The following is a 26,889-nucleotide window of genomic DNA, read 5'->3' on the forward strand; positions in this document are numbered from 1 at the left end:
TGTTTATTCCAGTCGGTAGGCACCGACTTGCAATTTCGGTCGTAAATGGACGCATGTAAACCCGCCTTAATGAACTAATGATTGCACTGACACTGGGGAGGAGAACATGGTGGGGGAGGGATTGGGAGAGGGTTGTCGAGGAAGGAAAAGTTACTCCAGCCCTTGCTCCCAACCCAACCCCCCATGGTACAATAACGAGTTGTTGTACCATGACACCACCCAACCCCAGACGGTTGTGGGCTGACCCGTAAAGTACACATACGTATAGGACAGATCAGCTGCACAGTACCAAGAAATTAATTCGTTGATCTTTGTGTGTGTGTGTGTGTGTGTGTGTGTGTGTGTGTGTGTGTATATTTGTATTTGTGTGTGTGTGTGTGTGTGTGTGTGTGTGTGTGTGTGTGTGTATTTTTTATTTGTATAATTAGCTAATGATTTTATCGACTTTTTTTTATCGACAGCGTCAGTCGGCGGTAGTGCAGCGAGAAGCAGTGAGTGGGAGTTGGCAACACTGGGAGCGGGAGCAGGCTGCAGGGAGGGCGGCGTGAGGCACAAGAGGAGGAAGAGCAGAGCAGAAGAGCATAAGAGTGTGTAGAGAGGCGTAGACACTTTAATTTAAGGAGCATGTGGGCCAATCAGACGTGGGCGACGAGTGGCCCGCCCCAGGTAAGCCAAGGAGATGCTGAAGGAGGCATGGGGGAGGAACAGAGGCAGGAGACACAGGGCAGGATGTGGAAGAAGGCAGAAATTGATAAGCCTTGCCGTGTGTGTGTGTGTGTGCTGCCATTAATATTTCAGTTAGGTGTGTGTGCGTGTGCCTACCTCTGCTACCTGTGTTGGGGGATGGGAGGAGGCGGAAGATGCTGCCTTGATGTGTGGGTGGGTGAGGCGCCAGAGTTACGGGAGGATAATGTTCTCAGCCCCTCGTTGTGTTATTGGATTTATTATTTATGGGTTGTTTTGTATCCCGGTGTGGTTTTTGGCCTTTTGTTCGCTGTGTGGCACTGGTGAACACTGTGGGTCCCTTGTTATGCCATGGGGGTGTGTTGGTTCGTGCCTGGGATCACCACCTTAATACCCTGGCGGAAGGTTGTAAGGTCAATTTGTAGTTTCAGCCAACCATGGAGTCTGTGATGTGGCTTTTGTTTTCCTGGTGAGAAATGTAGTGAAATGATTGGTGGTATGTGTCGTTATGTTGTTTCTGTTACAAAATGAATGTTTTACAAGTTTTTAAGTCTAACATGCCTACCTCACACTCCCAACGATCTCAGGGGATCTGTGGAAAATTATGGTATTTGGGTGGGGGAGCATTAAATCGAGTAACGCACATTGAAAAAGAGGTCGGAAATCAACAAAATCACACAAAAAAAAAAAAAAAAACTTTGATGGTCATGATGGTGGTGAGCTGCCGTGGCCATGTAGATCTGATAAAATTTATGCTAACTATAAAAAAAAAACTATTATTTTCCCTCTTTTGTAGTATTCCTCATGTGTTTGGAACACTGGTTTTGTAGATCTTTGCTTACTGGAATCTGTTCAATATAAGTGAACCAGACACATCGATGGATTAGAACGTCTCTCCTATCCACAATGCCTGGAGACTCTTGATTTATAGTCAGTCCAGGGTAGACCTTTTAAAGTACTGGATGAGTTTTCATAATCAATGTACCATCAGACCAAATAATATACTTATAATGACCACTTTGAATATCACTCAAGGGCATTGTTTTAAGATTCAGCATTCTCATAGCTCCTTGGAGGTTAGGAAAAGGTTCTTCTCTTTGAAATGTATCAGTCTATAGAACTCTCCTCTCCATCCAAGTATTCAAATCTGCTATACATTCATTTCAGGGTTCTTCTCTGTATCACTTCACTTCTCCTTCCACACACCTTCCATTGTTAATCCATGTGATTCGTGTTATTTGTCTACATTACTTTCATACAACTTTATAGAGACTAACAAAATGATCTGCTTAGGATACACAACTCAGTCTTTTCCTAATATGTACAGTATACATCTGCTCCTGTAATTTCTTTCATAAGACTGGCATACCCACTGAATATGGCTGACCCCTTTATTTCTTTCTTCCATATGGTACTTTTTGTCTGCCAGAACCATAGCAGTAAGGAATAGCCAACCAGGTGAGCGATGCTTTGTTTATGTTGAGCGGCGTTACCAATGCTTCTGGCTGTATCCATTACACCACAGCCCCTGAGGGATACTAAACAAACCCAACCTTGAAACCTTCTAGGTGGGGATGCCTGAACACCCCCAAGGGATACTAACTGAACCCAATGTAATAACCAAGCCTATTACATTGAGTTTGGTTTACTGTCCTATTGAAGTTGTCCCTCCAGCTCTCCTTGTTTCCTGGCTCTTTCATGCAACTGATATGACATGGGGAGTGAAAATATAACAAGACTAACCCAATCCTAACTTTAACCTAACCTAACCTAGCCTAGCTAATGTAACCCATCTTAGCTAGCATAACCTAATATGTCTTCTTCAGAACCCTTCTAACCAATAGCATGGGTAGGTTATATTAGCTAGGTTAGGTTAGGCTAGGCTAAACAAGGCTTAAGTTAATGTTAGGTTAGTTTTGGTTATCATAGTTTCATTCCCATGTTGTCAGCAGAGTGAAAGAGCTATGGAGGGGGTGAGCCGGGAAACAAGGAGAGCTGGAGAGATGACTTCATTGGGACAGTGCACCAAACCCCAACATAATAGGCTAGTGTGGTGACTAGGTGTGGGTGGTGATGCCTGTGGTGGGGTGGTGTCATGGAGAAATATATAATAATATAATAATAATAGTAATCATTTACGTTTTATTGCATTTGTTGCAGGGCACCATGAGTCTGCTAGAGCAGCAGGCACAGCAGTATGCAGCCCTGCAACAGCAGCAGCAGTCATCAGCGCCACAACAGCAGCAGCACCATCATCAGCAGAATCAGCATGGGCAGCAGCAGTGGCAGCAGGGACACAACCCCTGGATGTGGGGGCAGGCAGGGGTGAGTCTCACTAAAGGGTTTTGTCTTGAAGTGCTGTGCTAACATTCCTGACACAGCAGCAGTGAGGGCAGGTCTGCACACTGCACACTCTCACTTCTGTGTCAGGAAATCATGTCACTCAAAATATTGATGGTGTAGCAAAGTGATTCCTTGGTACACCTTGAATCAAGCTTCTTGATGACAACATGCATGTGTGTGTGTGTGTGTGTGTCCACAGATGTATGGCATGTATGGGATGTACGGACCACCAGCAGCAGGTGGCGGCGGCATGATGCCCCTCATGGGTATGCCAGCACCCACCGTGGCCCCGCTGCCTCCTGGCCCACCACCCGGCCCTCCCCCACCTGATTCAGGGAGTGATATTCCTCCACCACCCCCAAAGGAACCTCCCCCTCCACCCCCACCAGATGATGATGAGGAGAAGAGGGCATCACTAAAGAAAGCTGCCAAGGACCCTCCACCACCACCCCCCCAGGATGGCCTGCTGGGCCCCGTGCCTGGCCCGGCCTCCTCCCTGCTGCCGGCCATGAAGTCTCCGGCGGCACAGGAGGTGAAGCCGCCACTGCCAAAGACCACTCCCAAGTCCAACCAGTCCTGGAAGAACCTGTCCCCAGGCCTGCTGGGGCCACCCCCAGGGGCATCACAGACCTCCACCACTACCACTACCACCACCACCACCACCACTGCCTCCACCACCACACCCACCAATCCCAAAACCACCACCACCACTTCAACCAACAACACAGCCAGCAACACCAATAAGAACACCACTGCCGCTGCCAACACCACCACTGGCGGTAACACCAACAATATGAAAAACAACAACAGCGGCAGCAACATGAACCAGAAGGGAGGCAGCAGCAGCAGCAGCAGGCCAGTGGGTACCAGTGGCCCCAGCACCAGCAGCACCTGCAGCACCAGGGTCACATGCATAATGCCAACCAGTCGGCTGGCTGGATGGACTGGAGTGTGCCACCACCCAACCACCAGGCAGGCTGGGCCCCGACTGGCCGGGAACATGAGCTGCCCAAGCAAGGAGAAATGCCTAGCATGGGACGTGGGGGCATCAACTACCCTCCACCTTCCATCAGTAAGTGTGTGTGTGTGTATTTACCTAGTTGTATTTACCTAGTTGTAGTTTTACAGGGCCTGGGCTTTATGCTCGAGTGGCCCCATCTCCATATCTACACTTATCCAATCTTACTTTAAAAGTATGCACACTCGTTGCAGACACTACTTCTTCATTTAAACTGTTCCACATCTCAATACATCTTTGCGGGAAACTATATTTTTTAACATCTCTCAGACATCTTCCTTTTCTCAGCTTTTTACTATGTGATCTTGTGCTTGAATGTGATATTCTTCTCTCAGGATCATTTTCTCATTATCCACTTGGTCCATTCTGTTGATCAATTTATAAACTTGTATCAGATCTCCTCTCTCCCTTGTGTGTGTGTGTGTGTGTGTGTGTGTGTGTGTGTGTGATGTTAATCTGTGTCATTTTGGTATATTGGCAAATTGAAATATCTAATTTTTGTCGATCCTCTTTTTAATGACACTTGTTGTCATACATATAAAAAATAATGGAAGGCAATAGATACATGCAAACATTTTTCATGTCTCACTTTTCCACATCTCTATCCAGGAGGAAGAGGGCGTGGGCAGCCGTATGGCCCAGGGAACAACACACAGCAGGGGACTGGCCGGGGAGGACCTTCACCCTCACCAGCAGCAGCAGGAGCAGGAACAGCAGCACCAGCAGCAACAGCAGGAGGAGGAGGAGGTGGAGGGAATAAGCAGCAGGAGTATGATGAGTCTGTGAGTACTGCCATCACTACTACTTACTACTACTACTACAGGTTGAACCTCCCAAATCTAGCATCTGCCTGACCTGAGGCTTCCTGGATTACAGAAAATTCTGGATTACATGGTGTTGTTTAGTGAGCACCTAAAACAGCCTGCACAGTCTTGAGCAGCCTGTATAACAACTGTGACATTGTTCCAGCATGACACGTGTTAAGTGTACAAGTAAACATGCATGCAGAAGGATACAGGCAGACACGTGCTCCGCTGCATCATAGCGGGGCTCTACCAAACTTACATCATTCCGGGAATTTTTAGCTATTCCCGCAATTCCAGTTGGCCTTTTTTTTTCTAATATTAATTTATTTTTGCCCTTGGTAGTTTTCCCTCTTACATAAAAAAAAAAAAAAAAAAAAGTGCTGGATTATGGAATTCCAGATTTGAGAAGTTCAGCCTATAGTATTATTGGTGTGCCTCCACTTTGTATTGATGTATTCATTTCTTTTATTTTTTTTTTTATGTTTAGTTTTTAGCTTTTTATATTCATTTTGATGGTTTATATTTTGTTGTCTTTTAAGGAAATTAATATAAACTGTTTTGGGAAATGTACCTGCAATTACTACTATTATTATTACTATTATGGGAGGAATATTTGTTCATTATTTGATTGACTTATTTTGGGACCTTTGTACACGATTGACTGACTGACTGACTGAATTAATTTGGAAACCTTTGTGCATGATAGGAGGTTCACACACACACACACACACACACACACACACACACACACACACACACACACACACACACTCACACTCACACAGCAACAGACATCTCTTCACACTCTTTTTCCCCCCAGAATGACGAAGACCTGAAAGAGTTTGACGTACAATTTGGCAACTGGGAGAAGCAGTTTGAGAAATGGCGAGAGGACAACAAGAACCATCCCGACAAACAGGCACTGCGACGGTGGGTACTCTCTCTCTCTCTCTCTCTCTCTCTCTCTCTCTCAGGTAGAAATCAATGCAGAATGTATACAAGCATTGTGTGTGGAATATATTTGTGTGATAATCTGGTAGAGTGGTCATGTCTTCAAATATATTATGAGGTACTTAGCTGTGTGTGTGTGTGTGTGTGTGTGTGTGTGTGTGTGTGTTTTGCTATAAGTATCGCTTGGTGTTTAATTTACAAGTCAGTTAGATACATGTCCCTGTTTAATATGGTTTACACACACACACACACACACACACACACACACACACACACACACACACACACACACACACTGATCCTGAGAGAAGAATATGACTTTAGAAACACAAGATCGCATAGTAAGAAACTAAGGAAGGGACGATGTCTGAGAGATGTTAAAAAATTTAGTTTCCATAAAGATGTGTTGAGACTTGGAACAGTTTGAGTGAGGAAGTGGTGTCAGCAAAGAGTGTACATAGTTTTAAAGAAAAATTGGATAAGTGTAGATATGGAGACGGGACCACACGAGCATAAAGCCCAGGTCCTGTAAAACTACAACTAGGTAAATACACACACACACACACACACACACACACACACACACACACACACACACACACACACACACACACACACACACACACACACACACACACACACACACACACTCACACACTCCTTTCACGTGTAGCCCCTGTTCACCTAGCAGTGAGTAGGTACGGGATGTAAATCGAGGAGTTGTGACCTTATCCCGGTGTGTGGTGTGTGCCTGGTCTCAGGCCTATCCGAAGATCGGAAATAATGAGCTCTGAGCTCGTTCTGTAGGGTAACGTCTGGCTGTCTCGTCAGAGACTGCAGCAGATCAAACAGTGAAACACACACACACACACACACAGTTATGAAGGATAGTGACAGGTGGTTCAGCTTGTGTTAGGAGATATTGTAGTGTAAGTTTTGGGATGTGCATTGTTTGGCTGCCCCTTCCTGACATTGGATATTGCATTGTGGAGTATTGATCATAGTAGTGCTTAGCAGGTGGAGGACACACTGGGTCTGTGAGTGAGGTGAGCAGCACTGGTGACCTTTGACTCAAATTGCCTCCCACACAGGTATGAGGAGGAGTGGACCACCTGGAGGGCACAGCTGCTCTCCAAGCGAGACGACATACGCAACAAGAAAATTGCCAAGTTCAAGCAGCACCAATCGCCGCAGAAGCCTGCCTCCACCACCACCTCCACCACCTCCATCACCACTGCCACTACCACCACCACCACACCACCATCATCTTCCACTACCACCACTACCACCACCACCACCTCAAGCACTGGGGATGCGAATGGTCCTGATGGCCACAACAATGAACAGGGAAGGTTTGGTGGCGGTCAGGGGCCAGGACTCAGCCAGCACCAGGGCCAGGGTGGTTTTGGTGCCAACCAGGGAAGGTTTGGGACAAACCAAGACAGATTCAACCAGAACCAAGATAAATTTGGCCAAGGCCAGAATAGATTTGGCCAGAATCAAGGACAAGGAGGATTTGGTTCCAACCAGGGACAAGACTTTGGCCAAAACAAAGGCAGGTTTGGCCAGAACCAAGGGCCAGGTGGCTATGGCCAGAATCAGGGCCCTGGAGGATTTGGAAAAAGCTCAGGACCAGGAGGCTATGGCCAAAGTCAGGGCCCAGGAGGATTTGGCCAGAACCAGGGACATGGTGGCTTTGGCCAGAACCAAGGGCCAGGCAACTTTGGCCAGAATCAGGGACCAGGCAGCTTTGGCCAGAACCAGGGGCCTGGTGGCTTTGGCCAAAATCAAGGGCCAGGTGGATTCCATCAGGACCAAGGGCCAGGAGGCTTTGGTCAAAACCAGGGCCGGTTTGGTGAGGGTCAGGGCCAGGGCCAAGGAAGCTTTGGACAAGACCAGGATATGAGAAACTTTGGTGACAGTCCCCGGCAAGGTGGCTTTGGCCAGAATCAAGGCAGGTTTGGCCAGGACAAGCCAGGACAGGGCCAGGACTCAGGGCCAAACCAAGGCAGGATAGGATTTGGGCCAAACCAAGGCCAAGGAGAGTTTGGCCAGAACCAGAACCAGAGGGAGCTTGACAAAGGTCAGGGCCAAGGCATTTTTGACCAGGGCCAGGACAAAGGGTTTGGCCAAGACCAGGGCCGGGGAGGGTTTGGCCAGGGCAGGGGCCGTGGTGACTTTGGTGCCAGCAGGGGTCGAGGAGACTTTGGCCAGGGCTTTGGCTCTGGCAGGGGTCGGGGTGATGACTCAGGCCTGGGCCGGGGCCGGGGCGATGACTTCACTTCCGGCAGGGGAAGGGGCGGAGACGACTTTGGCTCTGGCAGGGGTCGTGGAGGAGACTTTGGTCCCAGCAGAGGAAGAGGAGGTGACTTTGGGTCTGGCAGAGGTAGAGGTGATGACTTCACCTCCAGCAGGGGCAGGGGAGACGACTTTGGCCAGGGCCGTGGCCGTGGTGACTTTGGCTCGGGCCGCGGCAGAGGGGATTTTGGTGCTGGCAGAGGTCGAGGGGATGATTTTGGTGCTGGCAGGGGCCGGGGCGATGCTTTTGGCTCTAACAGGGGCAGGGGGGCTGACATTGGCTCCAGCCGGGGCAGAGGAGATGACTTTGGCTCCAGCAGGGGTCGGGGCGATGACTTTGTCTCCAGCAGGGGTCGAGGTGATGGCTTTGGCTCCAGCAGAGGAAGAGGAGATGAGTTTGGGTCCAGCAGGGGTCGGGGCGATGACTTTGGCTCCAACAGAGGAAGAGGAGACGAGTTTGGGTCCGGCAGGGGTCGGGGCGATGACTTTGGCTCCGGCAGGGGTCGAGGCGATGACTTTGGCTCCAGCAGAGGAAGAGGAGACGAGTTTGGGTCCAGCAGGGGTCGAGGCGATGACTTTGGCTCCGGCAGGGGTCGAGACGATGACTTTGGCTCCAGCAGAGGAAGAGGAGACGAGTTTGGGTCCAGCAGGGGTCGGGGCGGTGAGTTTGGCCCCGGCAGAGGAAGAGGTGACTTTGGCCAAGGCATGGGCCGTGGCAGCGACTTTGGGCTGAGTCGTGGCCGAGGGAGTGACTTTGGGTCCGGCCGAGGAAGAGGCGGTGAATTTGGGGTGAGCCGAGGGCTGGGCGGGTTTGAGCAGGATCAGGATCAGAGGGACTTTGACCGTGGCCAAGACATGGAAGGCTTCGGCCCGGGCCAGGACAAGAGTGAGGCGAGCCCCAGTCAAGACAGAGGTGGATTTGGACAGTCTCCGGGCCGAGGGGGCTTTGGCGGGACACAGGGTCGGGGAGGGTTTGGCGGGCCGCCCCACGGCCGAGGGGGCTTTGGTTCAGGCCGAGGAAGGGGAGGGTTTGGTCAGAACCAGGACAGAGGAGAGTTTGGCCAAGACCAAGACCAAAGTGACCTTAGCCAAGACGGGAGTGAGTTTGGCCAGGGCCACGGCAGGGGCGGCTTTGGCCGTGGCGGAGGCTTGCTGGGCCGGGGCCGAGGAGGGTTTGGCTCAGGACGTGGAGGATTCACCCAGGGACTTCAGGACCCCAAGCCAGGACAGGACAAGTTTGGCCAGGGCTTTGGTGAGAGTGGCCCTGATGAGTTTGACAGTGGCCAAGACCGGAAAAGCTTCGGCTTCGGCAGTGACCAGGGAAGGTTTAACCCAGGTGGTGGCCGGGGAGGCCGCGGCGGCCAGTGGCACGGCCGAGGGAATTTCCATCAAGATGACAAAGAGCCAGAGTTTTGGCAAGTTGGCATGGATGATCCTGGACAGGACCAGAGTGGTGGCCAGTGGCCGGGGTCTGACCGGGACAGCTGGGGTGGCCAGGGCCGTGGCAGGGGTGGCTTTGGTTCTCTTGGCCGAGGACAGGGGCTGCAACAGCAAGAAGAGGAACAGAGGAGCTACAGTCCTAGGGGAGGTGGCCGGGGCCAGGACCGCGGTGGCCCTAGCAAACCCTTTGGTTCGAGGGGTCGGGGCCGTGGAAGTTTTGGGTCTGGTGGGTTTAGCCAGGACGACCCTCAGTCCCGGGACGAGCCCATGGACCCAGACCGGGGCTTCCCTGATCCCAGCCAGCGGGACAGTGACGGAGGAAACTTTGGCCAGCCAGGATGGAGCCGGGGCCGAGGCTGGGGCCGGGGCCGAGGAGGCCAGGACAGCTCCGGTGGACCTGATTGGGAGCATGGACCGCCTGGTCAGATGGACCGGTTCCATGGAGAGAATGGCCAAGGAGGCCGAGGCAGAGGAGGCCCCAGCCCTAGTCGTTGGGGTGATGATGACATGGGCAAGATGAGTCGTGGCCCAGGGGGCTGGCAGGGGGAGGGCAGTGAAACCAGCTGGCGGGGCCGGGGAGGAGCTGACTGGAACAGATTTGATGGTGGCAGAGGAGGAAGGGGAAGGGGTGGCCCTGGGGAACAAGGTCCAGGTGGACCTGACTCCCAGGAATGGGGCCAGTCAGGCCGTAACTCCCAGGGCTGGGGGCAGAGAGGTCGTGGCCGAGGTAATGCTGACTGGGATGACTTTGGCCGTGGCCAGGATGACATGGGTGGGTTTGGCCGTGGCGGCAACACTCAGGACAGCCGCTGGGGCAGTGAAGACAGGGGGCTGTCCAGAGACATGCCACCTGGCCGGGGCCGGGGCCGAGGTGGGCCGTGGTCGGGACAGCAGCAGGAGGACAAGTGGCAGCCGGAGAATGGCCAGGGTGACAACTCCCCTTGGAGGCCACCAGGTGACAGGTGAGTCACCACCTTCAGTTCTGTCTGAGTGAAAGGTCTTGTTTTGTCAATATGCTAAGTGTTACATTGAAGGTCTGCTTGTTCTCCATCATTGCTAAACAATTCATTATCCAATATTTTGTGCAAGTAACACTTCCATGCTTGGTGCAGGGGATGGGGTGGCCCACAGCAGCAAGATGACGATGGGCCTGGCTGGGGACGTGGTGGCCAGCGTGGCCGGGGTCGTGGCCGGAGCATCCTGCCTCCACCAGGTTAGTGCCGCTGTGGCTGTCACCTGCTGGAGCATGACAGTGTGTTCCAGTGTCACATTTGAAGCAAATGTTTTCTGTTGCTATTTGGTTTAGCCCGTTGATTCTAGTGTTGTATCTAATGAATTATTTGAAAGTGAGATGTTGTCTTCTCAGCTGGTAATCAAAGGTAGTGTTAAGCAGGCAGCCCAGCCAGACAGTCAGGCATGTATTGCTTCCTGACCTCTTGTGTAGTGTTGGTGAGTGTTGAACGCCTCCACTGTCAATTGTGTCTAACCCGTGCACCCAATGCTGGGCTTCCCACAGGCCGTGGCTGGGGCCGAGGCGGCGGACGGGGGGATGACTGGTCCCACCCGGAGGACGAGGCCATGGACCGCCGTGATGGCCCGCCGGGATGGAACAGAGGTAGGCACATACCTCAGAGTTGTGGGGTGTCACTGGTTGGTGCTACTCAGGCTCAGCTCTGGAGTGAAGTTGCCTCACTGTCTCTGGTTTGCTTAATGAAATGATGTCAAATCCTGGTTCCCCTCAGAGTTGATGATTATTAGAACTCTCCTCCAAACAATTAGACTTCCTGCTAATCTGACAGCAGCACTTTCTGAAAGCATAGAGGTGGTAGGTGTGCAGGTGTGTCCATCCCACTCTGTTGTGTTGTGCTGATGGCTGTGTGTGGCGGTGTTGCAGGGGACAGAGAGACCATCCCTGGCTTAGACCTCACTGATGGGCTGGCCAAGGAAGACAAGAGCAAGGCAGCGGCACGGGACACAGACGACAAGAAGACGGACGGGAAGAGGAAGAGCTGTGGCAGCGGCAGTGGCAAAGAAGACGATGACTCCAAGGAAGGGGCGAACAAGAAGAAGAAGACAGACGGAGAGAACAAATCTGCTGTTTTCCACGACCCACAAGACGAGAAGATCGGTGAGTCGGCAGTGGGGCGGGGAGGGGCTGGGTGGGGTGGCAGAGGAGGGCGGGGGTGGGGAGTGGGCATGGACAGGGGCCGGGGTGTGGATAGTATGGGGAGAGGAAGAGGAAGAGGAAGAGGGAGAGGAAGATGGGGTGGTTTTTAAGAGCAATATTGGCTAGTTGGTGCTGGTTTGCTCAATGTTCAGTTATTTTTAGTTTCCTCTTTCGATATTTCTTCCTTGATATGATTTTTTTGCTTGCTTTTTGTTGTGTTTACTTTTGTACATAAACCAACGCTTCATATTTTGTTTGTGTGGTGGTGGTGGTGGTGGACTTGAACTTAATCTTGGGATCCTTTCCTTGCCACACCCACCCACATTCTCTCTCTCTCTCTCTCTCTCTCTCTCTCTCTCTCTCTCTCTCTCTCTCTCTCTCTCTCTCTCTCTCTCTCTCTCTCTCTCTCTGTCCATCCCCTGGCCCTGGTGGGTGAGGTGCCATGGTGTGGCCAGTGATGGGTGGCGGGGAGGGGTGACACTGGCCAAGTCAGTGGAGGCCTTGCATGGAGCTGTCCTGCCGTGTCTGGCAGTGTGTACCTGTGTGTGTGTGTTCTTCATAGCAACTAGATGCTAAACAGTCATCTCTCTGTGATCACTTCTTGTTCTGTAAAGAAAAGTGACAAAACTTGAAAAAATATTATGCATCTGTATAGAATGTAGGTTTGTGTTGGAATGAACACTTTGATGTAATGAGTGGAGAGTTTGTGGTGTTTGAAGAAAGATTGGAAGGAAGGAAAGGCAGACATTGATTGAGAGAAGTATTGGGTGGTGTCAGTCACAGTGCTTGTGGCTGGTGATGGAGTCTTCTGAGGAAGAAGTACAACTTTTTTTGTTTTGTTTCAAAACTGAGATATCACATCCCAGTGTGGCATGAAGTGTCTTAGAGTGAAGACAGTAGATAGAAGGTGAAGATTGTCTCTGAGGTGATGACGTGTGGTGAACATGCTGGCAATACTTACACTATTTGATGTGTGCCAAGGAGGTTGTGTGAGTGTGGAGAGGGGGCAGAGTAAGCTTGATGTGGTGAAGGACAAGAGCTCTGATGAAAACTGATCAAGAAAAAAGTGAAATCTATAAATCTTCTTGAAGTGGGAGCCCATCCTGGTATACTGGTGGGTAGATAGATAGACAGATGAGCCTAGTAGTGGTACTTGATGTCCCCTTGAGTGCCTCCCTCCTGGGGCATGGCTGCAACACAGATGTAATTATGTGTTAGGCTGTGTGTGTGTGCGTGCGTGTGCGCTCGCGCACGCCATTTGCCTCCTGAGATGTTCTCACTACAGTACAGTTTCATTTCCTCTCCATCTGTCCTTCCACTGTCTCTGTCAGTGTTCAGCCTGCCCTTACCGTAGGTCCCACTGCCTTACTGTTATGTACTCAGGATGAAGGAATGGTGGATGAAAAGTGTGCTGAGGTAATTAAGGAACAGATGTGTGGGCTGCTTCTATTGAACAGCCACACACCGGTGAACCAGAGGTGTACCTGTATTCATGAGTGGTGTGTGGAGGGAGGGGCACACCACACAACACTGGCTGTAGCTATTCCTGCTATTGTGTACACTAAAGGCCACTGGAGCTGGCTGGGAAAGGTGCACACAAGAGTTAGGTAGGAAGGGATCTTGGAAACAGACCAGTACTGAAATGACTCCACCAAGAAACACTAGGTGGTGGTGGCAGTGGCAGTGGCACAAGTACACCTTTACAATGTGGCATGAACTTTGCCTCTGTACTTTTGCCACCTGTGAACACTCAAACATGTCTGAAGTCAGCTTGTCCATGGATGAAACTCACTCACTCACTGCTGACTGGCCTAAATATTGTCATCTTTAAACTGTGTGAAATTAACTCTGTATTCTAAACTTTATACCTCTTAAGACACCCAACTCATTATCTATCACATAAATACATACAAATAAACCAGAAATTTGCTCATAGTTAATTTGCAGCACATTTTAAGGAGGAAAGGTAGATGCAGGCCAGTCACCATGTGTGTGTGTGTGTGTGTCTGTGTGGCAAAATGACTGTAGCAATGACCATGACAAACTGTGCCATTGGTGGTAGTGGTGGTGGTGGTGGGCAGAAGTGTACCAAAGAGCAAGGTGTGGTGAATATTGATGTGGTGTGGTGCTGTGTGGTGACAGGCATTGCAATATTTAAGGAGTGGTGAAGGAAAGTTTTCATATTGTAAGAAATCTTTCCCCATAACCCTGTGTGTGTGTGTGTGTGTGTGTTGGTGTGGGTGTGTGGGTGTGGGTGTGTGTGGGTGTACTTCTTGCCTACAAAATCATGTAAGATTAATCCTGGTGGTGGTGGTGGTGTAGTCAGCATTGGAGCATGATGGTGGTGGTGGTGATGGTGGTGGTGGTGTTGATGATGATGATGATGATGATGGTGCAGAAGTTGGTGGTGACAATGATTTTTTCAATGGTATATTCACTGTAGATTTTAACGTATTGCCTCTTCAATGTTTACAAGTTTTGGCCCATTGGTGGAGTGGTGAGAGGGAGGCGTGGGTGTGTTGAGTATGGTGTTGCCTCACATTGCCTGTGTGGGAGAGTTGGTGTTCCATGTGTGTTCTTAATGAGGTGCCTCTATTCACTCCCATGTACTGAGCAGTTTAGAAGAGTAAGATTATTAGCACAAAAACAAACAAAAAAGGCAGCCCACCGTCAGGCTTGTGCACGGTGCACGTCACTGGCAGGACGAGTTGTCGGCGGCATTGGTTAAGGTAGCGACGTCCTCGCTGTGTGTTGCTTCCCGTCGCTCTGTTCCGACGGTGGTCCTCCGCGGCGAGGACGTGATGTGTAGTGATGTTTTTGTTGTGTATTCCTTGACAGCATGCATGTAATGTCATCATGTAGCAGTGTGATCGCTGAGCCTTGTACTCCTCACGTCACAGTCGTGCTGCTCCTTCAGTCTTTGAGTCTTTCCACTAACATGGGTATTTAGTACCAAATATTATCAATTTCATCTTGCAAGTCTAAATAATCTGTAATGGTATGTTTCATAATGACAGTCCACTTAGCTATAGATTTAAGGTTACCTATCACTTTGACAATAAAGCTTGACAAATGCTGCCAAAGTAATACTTTGTACTTTTCCTGACTTCAGAAAATCTACATTTTATTTCTGATACACAAAGTTTCCAAAACTGTTCAGGTTATCTTAGGTCGTGTCACTGAAACGTTGGAGAAGCAAAGAGGCGACAAGTAAGTGTTGTGTTGTGAGCAGCAACTCCCACACGGGGGTGGAGAGGAGAGCATGGAGGTACTGTAGCAGCCTGTCCTGTCAGGGCCATGGCAGGTACAGCAAACATTGGCACAGCACTTGTAACATTGAGTGTACCTTTGTACCTTCCCCTCAGCATCATTATCACCACCACCTTGCCACCAGCCTGCAGCTGAGGGCTGGCACTGTGCATTAGGAGTACTGTACTGGTGTGCTTGAGTGTTGCCTGGCCTGTAGTGATGAGTAGTGCCCGGGGTCCTGCCACTGCTGTGCTTCCTGGGGACTGGTGGAGTGTTGCAGTGTGGTGAGCCTCTGTGGCCACACCAGTGCTGCCCCTTCCTCTGGCCACTAGTGCCTCACACACTCCCTTTGTCTCTTAGTAAGTTAATTCTTCCCTGGTGTGTGTCACAAAACTCACCACACTCACTCTTGGAAAGTTTATGTTGTCACCAGTGTGTCTAAATAATCTCTCTCTCTCTCTCTCTCTCTCTCTCTCTCTCTCTCTCTCTCTCTCTCTCTCTCTCTCTCTCTCTCTCTCTCTCTCTCTCTCTCCATGTGCACACATTCATAACTGTTTCCAGACAACTTGCCCTAGAGAAGTGTGTGTGTGTGTGTGTGTGTGTGTGTGTGTGTGTGTGTGTGTTTGTGTGTGTGTGTGTTTCTGTGTTTCTGTGTGTGCAGCCCAGTGTGGCGAGGTATTGGAAGCACAGTGACTCATTGAAAGGGAAATGTAGACGAGATATCTCACCACCACTCACAGCACACTAATGCCTCACCTTCACCTTCACCTGAGTTATCACACCACCACCACCACCACCACACCCGTTCACAGGAGTGTGACATACACGTGTGCAGGGCATGGACACAAAGCTTACCAGTGTGAGGAGGAGGGAGAGGGAGAGACAGTACACACACTGCTGAAGAACACTCAGACATGGCACAACAAACACAACACATCCTTAACACTAAACAGTCCTCACATTTCAATAACACTATAACACCTTCACTCACACCCAAACACACATAACACTACAAACATTTTGACAATACAAACACACAACACATCCATAACACTAAACAGTTATCACATTTCAATAACACTACAACACCTTCACTCACACCCAAACACACACAATGAGGTTATGACAGACACCCTTAACACTACAAACATTTTGACAACACTACAACACCTTCACTCACACACCCAAACACACAATGAGGTTATGACAAACACACGCACAACACTATAAACATTTTGACAACACTACAACACCTTCACACACACACAATGAAGACACATTTGTATTGGTACATGTGTGGCTTAGCAGACACACTAAGCCACATAAACCAGACCTTCCTGCTGTGAGTATTCCACTTCCCAACCTTGGTGCTCTTCTTCCCCTTTCTGACAACTACGAATGGAGTAAATGATATTTGGGTGACTGGCGTGTCCTTATAGCCAGAGAGTTACATGGACACGTGGGTAATAGTGTGTCCTCATAGCCAGAGACTTACATGGGCACTTTCTTCCCTTATGGTTCTTGGTCTTATCTCTCCCTGTCCTTTTTAATCTTAGTGTTGTCCATGAATAGGCAGTGAATGGTTGGTGTGTTATGAAAGGATGCAGGAAGGAGAAAGTATTGGAGAAATGATAAAGAGGAGGAAGAAGTTTGAAGATATGAGTAGAGAGAAGTTGGGAGAGGTGTAAAATTGAAGAGAGATTGAGAACAGGAGGAGGAGGAGGAGGTGGTGGTGGTGGTGGGTGACATAGAAGGCAAGAAAAGGTGAAGAGGTAAAGAGAGAAGGAGAGATGATTGAAGAGATAGAGAACAGGAGGAGGAGGAGGAGGAGGAAGAGGAGGAGTTGGAAGATATGGAAGGCAAGAAAAGGTAAAGAGTCAGAGAGGAAAAGAAATACCGGATACATATGGAAAAGGAGAAACGAATTGAGAAAAGTAGGAAGGGAACAAGGGAGGAGAAAGAGGAAAAATAAGAGGAGGAGGAGGAGGAAGAAGTAAAAAAAATGAGTATTAACATGACAGAAAGCATTAAAAAGAAGAAATTACATAAAAAAAAAAAAAAAAAGTTGGAGAAGGTAGGTGGAAGAAAGGAGAATAAAGAACAGGAGGAGGAGGAGGAGGAAGGAGAAATGAAGAAAGAGGGTGACAACAAAAGAAAAAAAAAAAACTAATATAACGACATTATTATTTTTTTGAGTCGATTGTCAGGTTGTGTTTGTTAGAGGGAGGAGGAGGAGGAGGAGGAAGAAGAAAAAGAAGACTTGAAGGAGGAGGAGTAGAGGAAGACATGAAGGAGGAGGAGGAGGAGGAAGAGTAGAGGAAGACATGGAGTAGGAGGAGAAGGAGGAAGAGTAGAGAAAGACAAGGAGGAGGAGGAGCAGGAAGAGTAGAGAAAGACATGGAGGAGGAGGAGGAGGAAGAGTAGAGAAAAACAAGGAGGAGGAGGAGGAAGAGTAGAAAGACATGGAGGAGGAGGAGGAGGAGGAAGAGTAGGAGGAAGACAGAAAGACATGGAGGAGGAGGAGGAGGAGGAAGAGTAGAGAAAGACAAGGAGGAGGAGGAAGAGTAGAGAAAGACAAGGAGGAGGAGGAGGAGGAAGAGTAGAGAAAGACAAGGAGGAGGAGGAGGAGGAAGAGTAGAGGAAGATATGGAGGAGGAGGAGGAGGAAGAGTAGAGGAAGACATGGAGGAGGAGGAGGAAGAGTAGAGGAAGACTTGAAGGAGGAGGAGGAGGAGGAAGAGAAAGGGGAAGAGGAGAATGGAGATATGAAAAAGAGGAAACTATACAGGAGAAAGATATGATAAAAGTAAAAATTTGGAGGAAGAGAAGGAGGAGGAGGAGAAAGAAGAAGAAGATACAAGGAAAATAATATAAGATAAAGAAAGAAAGAAGATAAATGAAAAGACTTGAGAGAGAGAGAGAGAGAGAGAGAGAGAGAGAGAGAGATATGTAAAAGGAGATTGGAGGAAAGTGGAGAATGGGAAGAAGGAAGGAGAGAAAGAGAAAAATATGCAGAAGGGAGAGGAGGAAGAAGAAAGAAAGAAGAAATAGCAGAATGGAGAGAAGAATAATGGATAAGGAAGAAGATAATAAGAGGAACAAATATGAGAGAAATATGGAGAAGGGAGAGGAGGAAAGGAAGGAAGGAGGATAGACAGAGAAGAAAGGAGAAATAGAATGTAGAGAAGAATAATGGATAAGGAAGGAGATAATAAGAGGAACAAGTATGAGAGATATAGAAAAAAAAGACTAAGGGAAAGAGAAAAGAGAGAATATTAGGAAGGAAAGCTAGAGAAGATAAGGAATTAAATTGATGGTTCTTTAAAATTGAGGAAAAATAAAACGAAAAACAAGTATGAGAGATATAGAAAAAAGATTAAGGGAGAAAAAGAAAAGAGAATACTGTATTAGGAAGGAAAGATTGTGAAAAGTAAGGAATTAAATTAGAACTTTGAGAAATAGAAATAATGAATGCAAAGAAGGAAGAATATTAATGTAAGTGTGTTTAGAGTGTTGAATTGATATGCACAGTTTGAGGTCAAGAAAATGCTGTGTATAAGTTCGTGATCGCAAATTTTTTTTATTAATAGTGAAACTTGATAAAAATATGAATGCTGTTTATATATTCATTCATTCATTCATTTTTTTTAAGATAATTTTGACACATACAGACATTTCATTCACTATTCTTGTTTTTTTTACTTTTTATTTTATTTTTTGTATATTTTTATTTTTCCTTTAGATATTTTATTTTCATTTATTTTAGTTTAGTCTGGTTTGATTTAATACCTCTTATCTACTTGTTTGCTTGACTTTTTTCCATTTATTTATTTATTTATGCATTTATGTGTCTAACCTTACTCAATATTCTAAAGCAATAAGGTAAATAAATGAAAGAATGAATGAGAGGAATAATTTATGAGGGCAACTATTGATAAAAGCATTCTGAGGCAATAATGAGATGAATAAAAACGTGAATGAATAAGTGAGAAGAATTATGAAGAAAACAATCAATAAACATGAATTATTAACTATGGTAACTGTTTGTATATTAGCATTGAACTGTGAAGGAGGAGGAGGAGGAAGGAAGGAAAGGAAGGAAGGAAGGAAGGAAGGAAGGAAGATGATGAAAATAGAAGGATATCACAATTTGAGTAAAGGAAGGAAGGATGTGACAATTTAAGTAAAGGATGGACGGAAAGGAGAAGAGAGAAAAATTGAAAGGGAGATGAAGTAGAGAGGAGAAAAATGAAAAAAATAAAAGAAATGAGAGAGAAATAGGGCAAAATTAGGATGTGACAATTTAAGTAAAGGACGGAAGGAAGGAAATGATAAAGAACAGAATATGACAATCTGAGTAAAGGAAGGAAGGAAGGAAGGAAATAAATGATAAAAGCAGAAGGATATGACAATTTAAAGGAAGGAAGGAAGGAAAAAAAATGATAAAAAATAGAAGAATATGACAATTTAAGTAAAGAAAGGAAGTAAGGAAGGAAGGAAGGAAATGGTAAAAATAGAAGAATATGACAATTTGTGTAAAGGAAGGACAGAAGGAAGGAAGGAAATGATAAAAAGTAGGAGAATATGACAATTTGAGCAAAAAAAGGAGGAAAAGAAAATATGAGGAAGAGATAACACGGAGAAAATATTTGGTTGATGAGATGAAAAAAGAAAGAAAGTATGAAAATAGTGGAAAGTGATGATAAGGGAGACAGAGAAGAGAAGTGGAGGATGGAGATAGAAGAATATAAAGAATAAGGAGAAATTAATAGTGAATAAAGAATGAAAAGGAGGAGGAGGAGGAGGAGGAGAAAGAGAAATGAAAATGAAGAAAGGGGAAAGAAAAGAAGAGGAAAAAGAATAAAGACTTTGTAAGAATAGGAGATATTAAAATACAAGAAAAGAAAAGAATGAAGAGAGAGAATGCATAGGAATAAGAGAAAGAAGGAAGGAAAAGAAAATGAGAGAAAATAAAGGTATAAGATGGAGGAGGAGGAGGAAGAGGAGAAAAGGTGAAACAGAAGGACAAGGTAACAAGACAAGAACAGTTAAAGTTAAGTTAGGTTAGGTTGACAGAGAGAGAGAGAGAGAGAGAGAGAGAGAGAGATTTTGAAACATCTCTAATATTGAATAATCTAACTTTCTGTAGGGACTGGAACCTGTGTGGACTCTCTCTCTCTCTCTCTCTCTCTCTCTCTCTCTCTCTCTCTCTCTCTCTCTCTCTCTCTCTCTCTCTCTCTCTCTCTCTCTCTCTTGATCTCCATTTTTTGTCGCAAGCCTCCCAGTTAGAAGGGGCAACGCAACACAGAAACACAGACCAGAACACAGGAGCTAAGCCAGTGTGTTCCTTGCCTGCAGATGTAAAGCTTGGCACAGAGAAGCTCCTCATTGGCCCTATAGGAGTCCCACCACAGGAGCACAAGAAATTCACACTGCCTGGCGAGTGGTATGATGATGAAGATGACCGAGAGGGTGCCGAGGGAGGAAAGCAGGAGGCCGGCAACAAGGGGAAGGTAAGAGGTTCTCAGTCGGGTGTGTGTGTGTGTGTGTGTGTGTGTGAATGGTTAGCTAAGTAGGCATTAAACCACTTCAGTACCAGGACATGTTTTTATATTCATTCTGGTGACTATTTGGTGATTTTATACAGCTTCAGAAACTTATGTGGGATTAAAATGGTGAAGGTTGTGGCTATTAAACTTCTGACCTCCATAGACCCTTCCTAATGTCAATAAAATGGTCTAATCGTACACAAATCTCAAGGTAAAAAATGCATCCCAGTACTGAATGGGTTAAGAGAGGGAGGTTTCAAGACATTTATCCTTTTATTTATTTATTTATTTATTTTTTTTTAGCTAACACACTCAGATCTGCAAGGGGATTAACATCTAAATGGGCCTCTTTTTTTTTTTATTTATTTATTTATTTATTTATTTATTTATTTATTTTTGCCTGCTTTTCTGTCTTAGATTAAAAAGAGTTGAATATGTTTTGATTTTTTTCAGTTTTCAAGGTTAAAAATGGTGTTTTGTGATGTATTACCTATGTTTTGTGTTTTCTTGTGTGTGTGTGTGTGTGTGTGTGTGTGTGTGTGAAGGTTTTAGTATAGTTAGTAGTGGTGGTGGTGGTGGTGGTGGTGGTAGAGTGGGCTAAAACATCATCATCACATGTTTATTTGGAGAAACTGTCTTTAACTTGATACTCGGTGAAAAAAAATATTTATAAAGAGCAGAAGGTGAAATGGGTTATGCATTGTCAGTACACGTTATTACAGCCGTGCCGTTACATTATTCACTCCACAGCACATCAAAAGTTTCATGACCTTTACACACACACACACACACACACACACACACACACACACACACACACACACACACACACACACACACACACACACACACACACACACACACACACACACACACTAACCTTTGCTACAACTGACAGGACACAGCTGAGGCAGAGGGAGGCCAACAGAAGAACCCGCAGGTGCCACCTCATTTCCCCGGCCAGCAGGAGCCTCGTGTCCCACCCAAAGACATGCGAGGGGAACCAGTGCCACCAGAGTACAAAGGTGGCCAGTTTGATGGGCCGCCACGTAGAGGGTTTGGCCCAGATCGACCAGACCATCCCGATTTTGGAGGGCCAGGTCGACCGGATATAAGGGGAGAGACTGGTGGTCCTTGGAGGGATTCCCCGTGGCCCGGTCCGAAGGTGAGTATGGGATGTGGTTGTCTTACATTGTGGTACGCCTTTTCTGAACCTCACTCTGGGACAGCTTGCCTTGTCTTCAGCCGCCTTCAGTCTTTAACTTGGGTAGACGTTCCAAAATGTATTCTCTTCATCTTCTTTTATGTAGTAGATGATTTTAGAGGTTTCCTGCATTACTCTTGGTGTTTTTAATTGATTAATGTTGTAAATTCGTAAATGTTAGTCTGACTGGGGAAGTATTGATACATGAATGATATATTTTGACTTGTCTTTGTTGCCTGCCTTGTCATGACGTCTTTGGTTAGTGTCCAGCATCACTTGGAAGGTTGAAGGTGTACATGTGGTGATCTCCCACAGGACCCACACGCCCCCACCAGCAGGGAGGAGTGGGAAAGAGAGAGGGAGAGGGGAGGCAGGTGGAGCCCATCCCATGGCCGCATGGACCCGATGAGGGAGGGACCCAGGAGGTGAGTGTGTGTGTGTGTGTGTGTGGTGAGAGGCAGCAGCCAGTCAGGAGTCAGCTGTGTGTGAGGTCACTGCAGAGATAGAAAACCTGAGCATCTTTCAGAAATATCTGGTTGACTGTGTGTCAGGCAACTTTCCCACATTTTCAGACCTGTTATGTTCACAAAATAAGGCAAACATTCAGTAGTTTTGAAATATGTTGTAATTTTCAAAGTGTTGTTCATAGAATAAGATGAGTGTGAAGGAGTGTAGAGGGTTTACACTGAGTAGTAGGTTTCATTTTAATCCTTTTCACTTTACAAATAATGTTTATCAGAAGTCTTGACAAACACAGTGAATGAAGTGAGTGTTTGTGCCATCACTGCCCTCCCCTCCCTTCCTGCTGCTGCTGCATTTTCTCCCTCTGTCTGCCCCCAGGATGGAGGATCATGCACGACATGACCCCTATGGTCCCCCAAGGTTCCCTCCCCGCCGCCCTCAGCAGGAGTTCTGGGAAGGAGACCCCCGGTACCCTGACCGGCCCCCAAGGGACGAGTACTTCCGGGATGACGTGGGGCCCCGCCAGCGCTGGGACTACTACGACGACGGGCGAGGCAACCCCTATCCCCCCTACGACGACCCATACTACTATGACCACTACGACCGGGACCGGGACCGGGACCGCTACCCCGACCAGTACGGGGACCGCTACGAGGACCGCTTCAGGGACCCTGACCCCTACCGCCCCAGGGACCGCTCCCCGTACCCCTCACCCCGGCCAGACGAGCCCTATGCCCCGTACCCAAGGGACCGCTGGGATCCCTTCAGTCGCGGACCACCTGAGGAGGAAAGGGAGCCTCCCCCCAGCAGACCAGACCAGCCTGCTGTGGTGGACTACGGCCACGGCTCCACCATGAGGGGTGAGCAGCCACGCTAATAGTGACAGCATTCATGGCTCAGTGGTGCTCACCAGCCACAACATTTAGAAAGACTAGCCTACCATCATTCTCTTCAACTTTTGTGATTGTGGTGTTAGGAATGGTGATGTCTTTCAAGTTACTAATGTCTTGCCTTCTTCTCTTCTCCCATCACCAGGCAAAGCACCTCCGTCCAGAGACAGGTCACCCTACCCACCGCGACCTGACCACCCACACAGGCAGGTCAGTGCTGGTGGTGGCAGTGGTGGTGTGGAATCAGCGACACCACCAGTTGTAGTGATAGTAGTAGTAACACGGTTGAAACTTATCTGTAGTAAGGAGTTGAAAAGCATTTAGAGCAGGCCTGATCATCCAAATCCCCTCCTTTCCTCTCTCCCTCCCTCACTCCTTCATTCTTTCATTCTCTCCGCAGATGTATGACAGCCCAGACCGAGCTGGGGACCACCACCACCCTCACCACCTGAGGGGAGGGCGAGAGGACAACCGGGGATCACCCTGGGCAAACCAACAGCTGCCACCAAGGGACCCAATGGGGAGGGACAGGGACCGTTCACCACCCCGTGCCTCACCAGCCCCTAGGCAGGACCAGGCACCACGAGCCCCCACCCCTCCAACTCTTCCCTCGCCCCCTGAGGAGAAAGAGGAGGAGGAGGAAGAGGAAGAGGAAGGAGAGACTGTAACAATTGATGACCTGGTGTCTATCCCTGGCCGCTTTATGAGGCCACCCAAGATAGCCATCATTCTGAGAGGCCCTCCTGGAGCTGGCAAGACCACAGTGGCCAGGATGATCAAGGTGCGAGGGGTGGCTGGGAGTCTCAGGGGGCTCAGGGCAGTGGGCCATGGGTGTGGGTAGGTGTGGGTGTGAGGTGGGCTGAGTGTGGTGTGGGGATGTGGGAGGGACACTGGTTTATATAAGTAATAGTAAAGTCATTGTATACGAGGAACATACTGCTGTTTTTTACTTTTGTGACAGATTGTAAAGCTTAACAAAATGCTCTTCATCTTTATCATCTTAACTACAAAGCAACAGGTTTAGTTATAATTGTTGTATGGACAGCTTTATTTATTTTGACAAAGGATCATAAAGCTATAAAATACTCATTTAATCTTAACTGAAAAGCAACAAGTTATAGTTATTCTATGGAGGGACTTAGACAGCTGTATTTATTTTGACAAAAGATCATAAAACTTAATACACTTTCAATCCTAACTTAAAAGCAACAAGTTGAGTCTTAGTTCACAACACAGTGGCTTGTAACCTTTGTGTTGGTGTGTCAGAAGTTGTCTTAATTCACAACACAGTGGCTTGTAACCTTTGTGTTGGTGTGTCAGAAGTTGTCTTAATTCACAACACTGGCTTGTAACCTTTGTGTTGGCATGTCAGAAGTTGAGTCTTAGTTCACAACACTGACTTGTAACCTTTGTGTTGGCATGTCAATAAGCAGCATCTCTCTCTGTCTCTCCTCTGCCACGCCAGGACCGGGAGGTGGAGAACGGAGGCTCCCCCCCTCGTATCCTGTGCCTGGACGACTACTTCATGGTAGAGACTGAGAAGATGACCAATGACCCTGAGACTGGACGCCGGGTCAAGACTAAGGTTTGTATGTGTGTGTGTGTGTGTGTGTATTTACCTAGTTGTATTGTACAGGGTTCAAGCGGGGTTCATAGTGTCCTGTTTCCATATCTCCATTTATCTAAGTGTGTGTGTAAGAGTTCATACCCAATTGTGTATTTACAGGATTGAGTTGAGCTTGTAATGTTTTCAAGTTGATGAGTGTATCCTCAAAGTTATGAATGGTCCTTTTTTACACTGCCACTCCCTTCTCTTCCCTCTTGCCCCTTCATATGAATCCTTTACCTCCTCTTTCTCGTCCTCTTCCTCTAATACAAGTCCCTTTCATTGTTTCCTTCACAGTTATTAGTTATCTGCTTGTTCTCTCCTTTTATCACCATTACTTTTCTTCCCTCTTTTTCCTCTAATACAAGTCTCTCATTGGTTCCCTCACAGTCACTAGTTACTTACTCATTCTCCCCTTTTTTATCACCACTGCTTTCCTTCCTTCTTTTTCTCTAGTACAAGCACCTTACTTTAATTCCACTGCAGATATCAGTTACCTGCTCCTTCTCTTCATTTTATCACTGCTAAATACTTCTCTTCTCTCCTTTCTCTTCCTCTATACAAGTCCTCATTTCTCCGCTACAGATATGAATTCCTTGTTACTTCTTTTTATTTTTAATCACTACTACTTTCTCTCCTTTTTTAATACAGGCACCCCACATTGATCCCCTCACAGATTTCCCTGCGCTTTCTCTTTTGTTATCACTTCCTCTTACTCCTCCTCCTCTTCTTCCTCTAATACAAGTTGCTTTCGTTGCTCCTCACACACTTATTAATTTCTTGCTCTTTTTCTTCTTTCATAACTACTACATATTTCCTTTTCTCCCTCCTTGGTTAATAAAAGTCTCTCGCTCTCTGCTTCCCACACATACATATGTCAATTCCTTGCTTCTTTTTTTTCTTTTATTACCATTACTACCTTCCCCACAGATATTTCTCTGCTCTTTCTCATATACCATCACCACTTCCATATCTCCTCATCCTTTCACACAAGCCTGTCTCATTGCTCCCCACAGATATATGAATTGCTTGCTCTTTTTTCTTCTTCTATCACTATTACTACCTTCCCCACAGATGTTTCCCTGCTCTTCTCTTTTATCATTATTTTCTCTCCTCATCCTCTAACACAAGCCTCTCCCATTGCTCCCTGTACAGATCATGGAGTTGCTCTTTTTTTTCTTCTATCACTATTACTACCTTCCCTAGAAATATATCCTGCTCTTCTCTTTTATCATTATTTTCTCTCCTCGTCCTCTAACACAAGCCTCTCCCATTGGTCCCTGTACAGATCATGGAGTATGAGTATGAGCCAGAGCTGGAGGAGTCATACCGTGCCTCTCTCATCAAGTCATTCAAGAGACACGTCAGTGAGGGTTCTTCCCATTCATCGTTGTGGACTGCGTTAATGACAGAATCTCTCACTTCTCAGAGATTGCATCCTACGCTAAGAAACACGGCTTTGAGGTGAGTGGTGCTGGATTATATTGGTGGTGTTTTTGAGCTATTTGTCTGTCTATGTACCAGAAGGTTTCCACACAGGGCAGGCCAAACAAAGCACCACACACTTAAACCTGTATTCTGGAACACTTTGCTCTCTCACCATCACTGCTTTCCAAAGACTCCAGTTGAAGATATTCATGTTTTTAAGGGTATTTTTATGGTTCTGGTGATACATTGGCAAGGTTTCACCACACACACCCAAAAGATTGAAACATGAGCTATCTGTAAAATCTAACACAACATTACTACATCAGGAGGTTAGAGAGGGCACAGCTGACCACACACACCCATAGCAAAATAAAAACATGAGCTATAATCTGTAAAACTTAACATCACTTACTTCCTACTACTTCAAGAGCTTAGATGTGACACAGCTGGCCACACACACCCATAGCAAGACAAAATTTGAAGTTATAGTGAGAAACCCAACACTTGTTTTCTTTTTCTCCATTCAGGTGTACATTGGGGAGCTTGAAGTGGACCAGAGTGTGTGTCTGCGCTCCAACACACACAACCACCCCAAGGAACACATTGCCCGCATCATTAACGGCTGGGAACGCACTCCCCAGAGCCTGACCAGGGTAGATCTCACACCCCTGGCCCAGGATGCTGCCATAGAGGAGGTGAGTGGATGGAGTGGGAGGAGTGACTAGCTGAATTATTAGTAAAAGTTCAAGTGGTGTGTGTGTGTGTGTGTGTGTGTGTGTGTGTGTGTGTGTGTGT

General features: G+C 47.1%; 1 protein-coding gene across 1 annotated transcript in view; it reads left to right on the top strand.

Moving 5' to 3' along the window:
- Positions 1-509: 509 nt before the first annotated feature.
- The window catches only part of LOC123499642 (hornerin-like), a 38,154-nt gene continuing 11,774 nt past the window's right edge, over positions 510-26,889 (top strand). The window contains 20 exon segments of the mRNA XM_045247979.1: positions 510-666; positions 2,845-3,009; positions 3,227-3,964; positions 3,967-4,099; positions 4,655-4,827; positions 5,672-5,781; positions 6,894-10,502; positions 10,653-10,753; positions 11,057-11,155; positions 11,435-11,668; positions 20,314-20,468; positions 21,403-21,669; positions 22,024-22,133; positions 22,549-23,030; positions 23,206-23,270; positions 23,461-23,841; positions 24,526-24,645; positions 25,955-26,033; positions 26,036-26,130; positions 26,622-26,789. Of these exon segments, the coding sequence (XP_045103914.1) occupies positions 625-666; positions 2,845-3,009; positions 3,227-3,964; positions 3,967-4,099; positions 4,655-4,827; positions 5,672-5,781; positions 6,894-10,502; positions 10,653-10,753; positions 11,057-11,155; positions 11,435-11,668; positions 20,314-20,468; positions 21,403-21,669; positions 22,024-22,133; positions 22,549-23,030; positions 23,206-23,270; positions 23,461-23,841; positions 24,526-24,645; positions 25,955-26,033; positions 26,036-26,130; positions 26,622-26,789 (7,326 nt within the window). The 5' untranslated portion in view covers positions 510-624.

Source organism: Portunus trituberculatus, chromosome 8 (genome assembly GCF_017591435.1).
Source record: "Portunus trituberculatus isolate SZX2019 chromosome 8, ASM1759143v1, whole genome shotgun sequence".
In the NCBI taxonomy this organism is placed as follows: Eukaryota; Metazoa; Arthropoda; class Malacostraca; order Decapoda; family Portunidae; genus Portunus; species Portunus trituberculatus.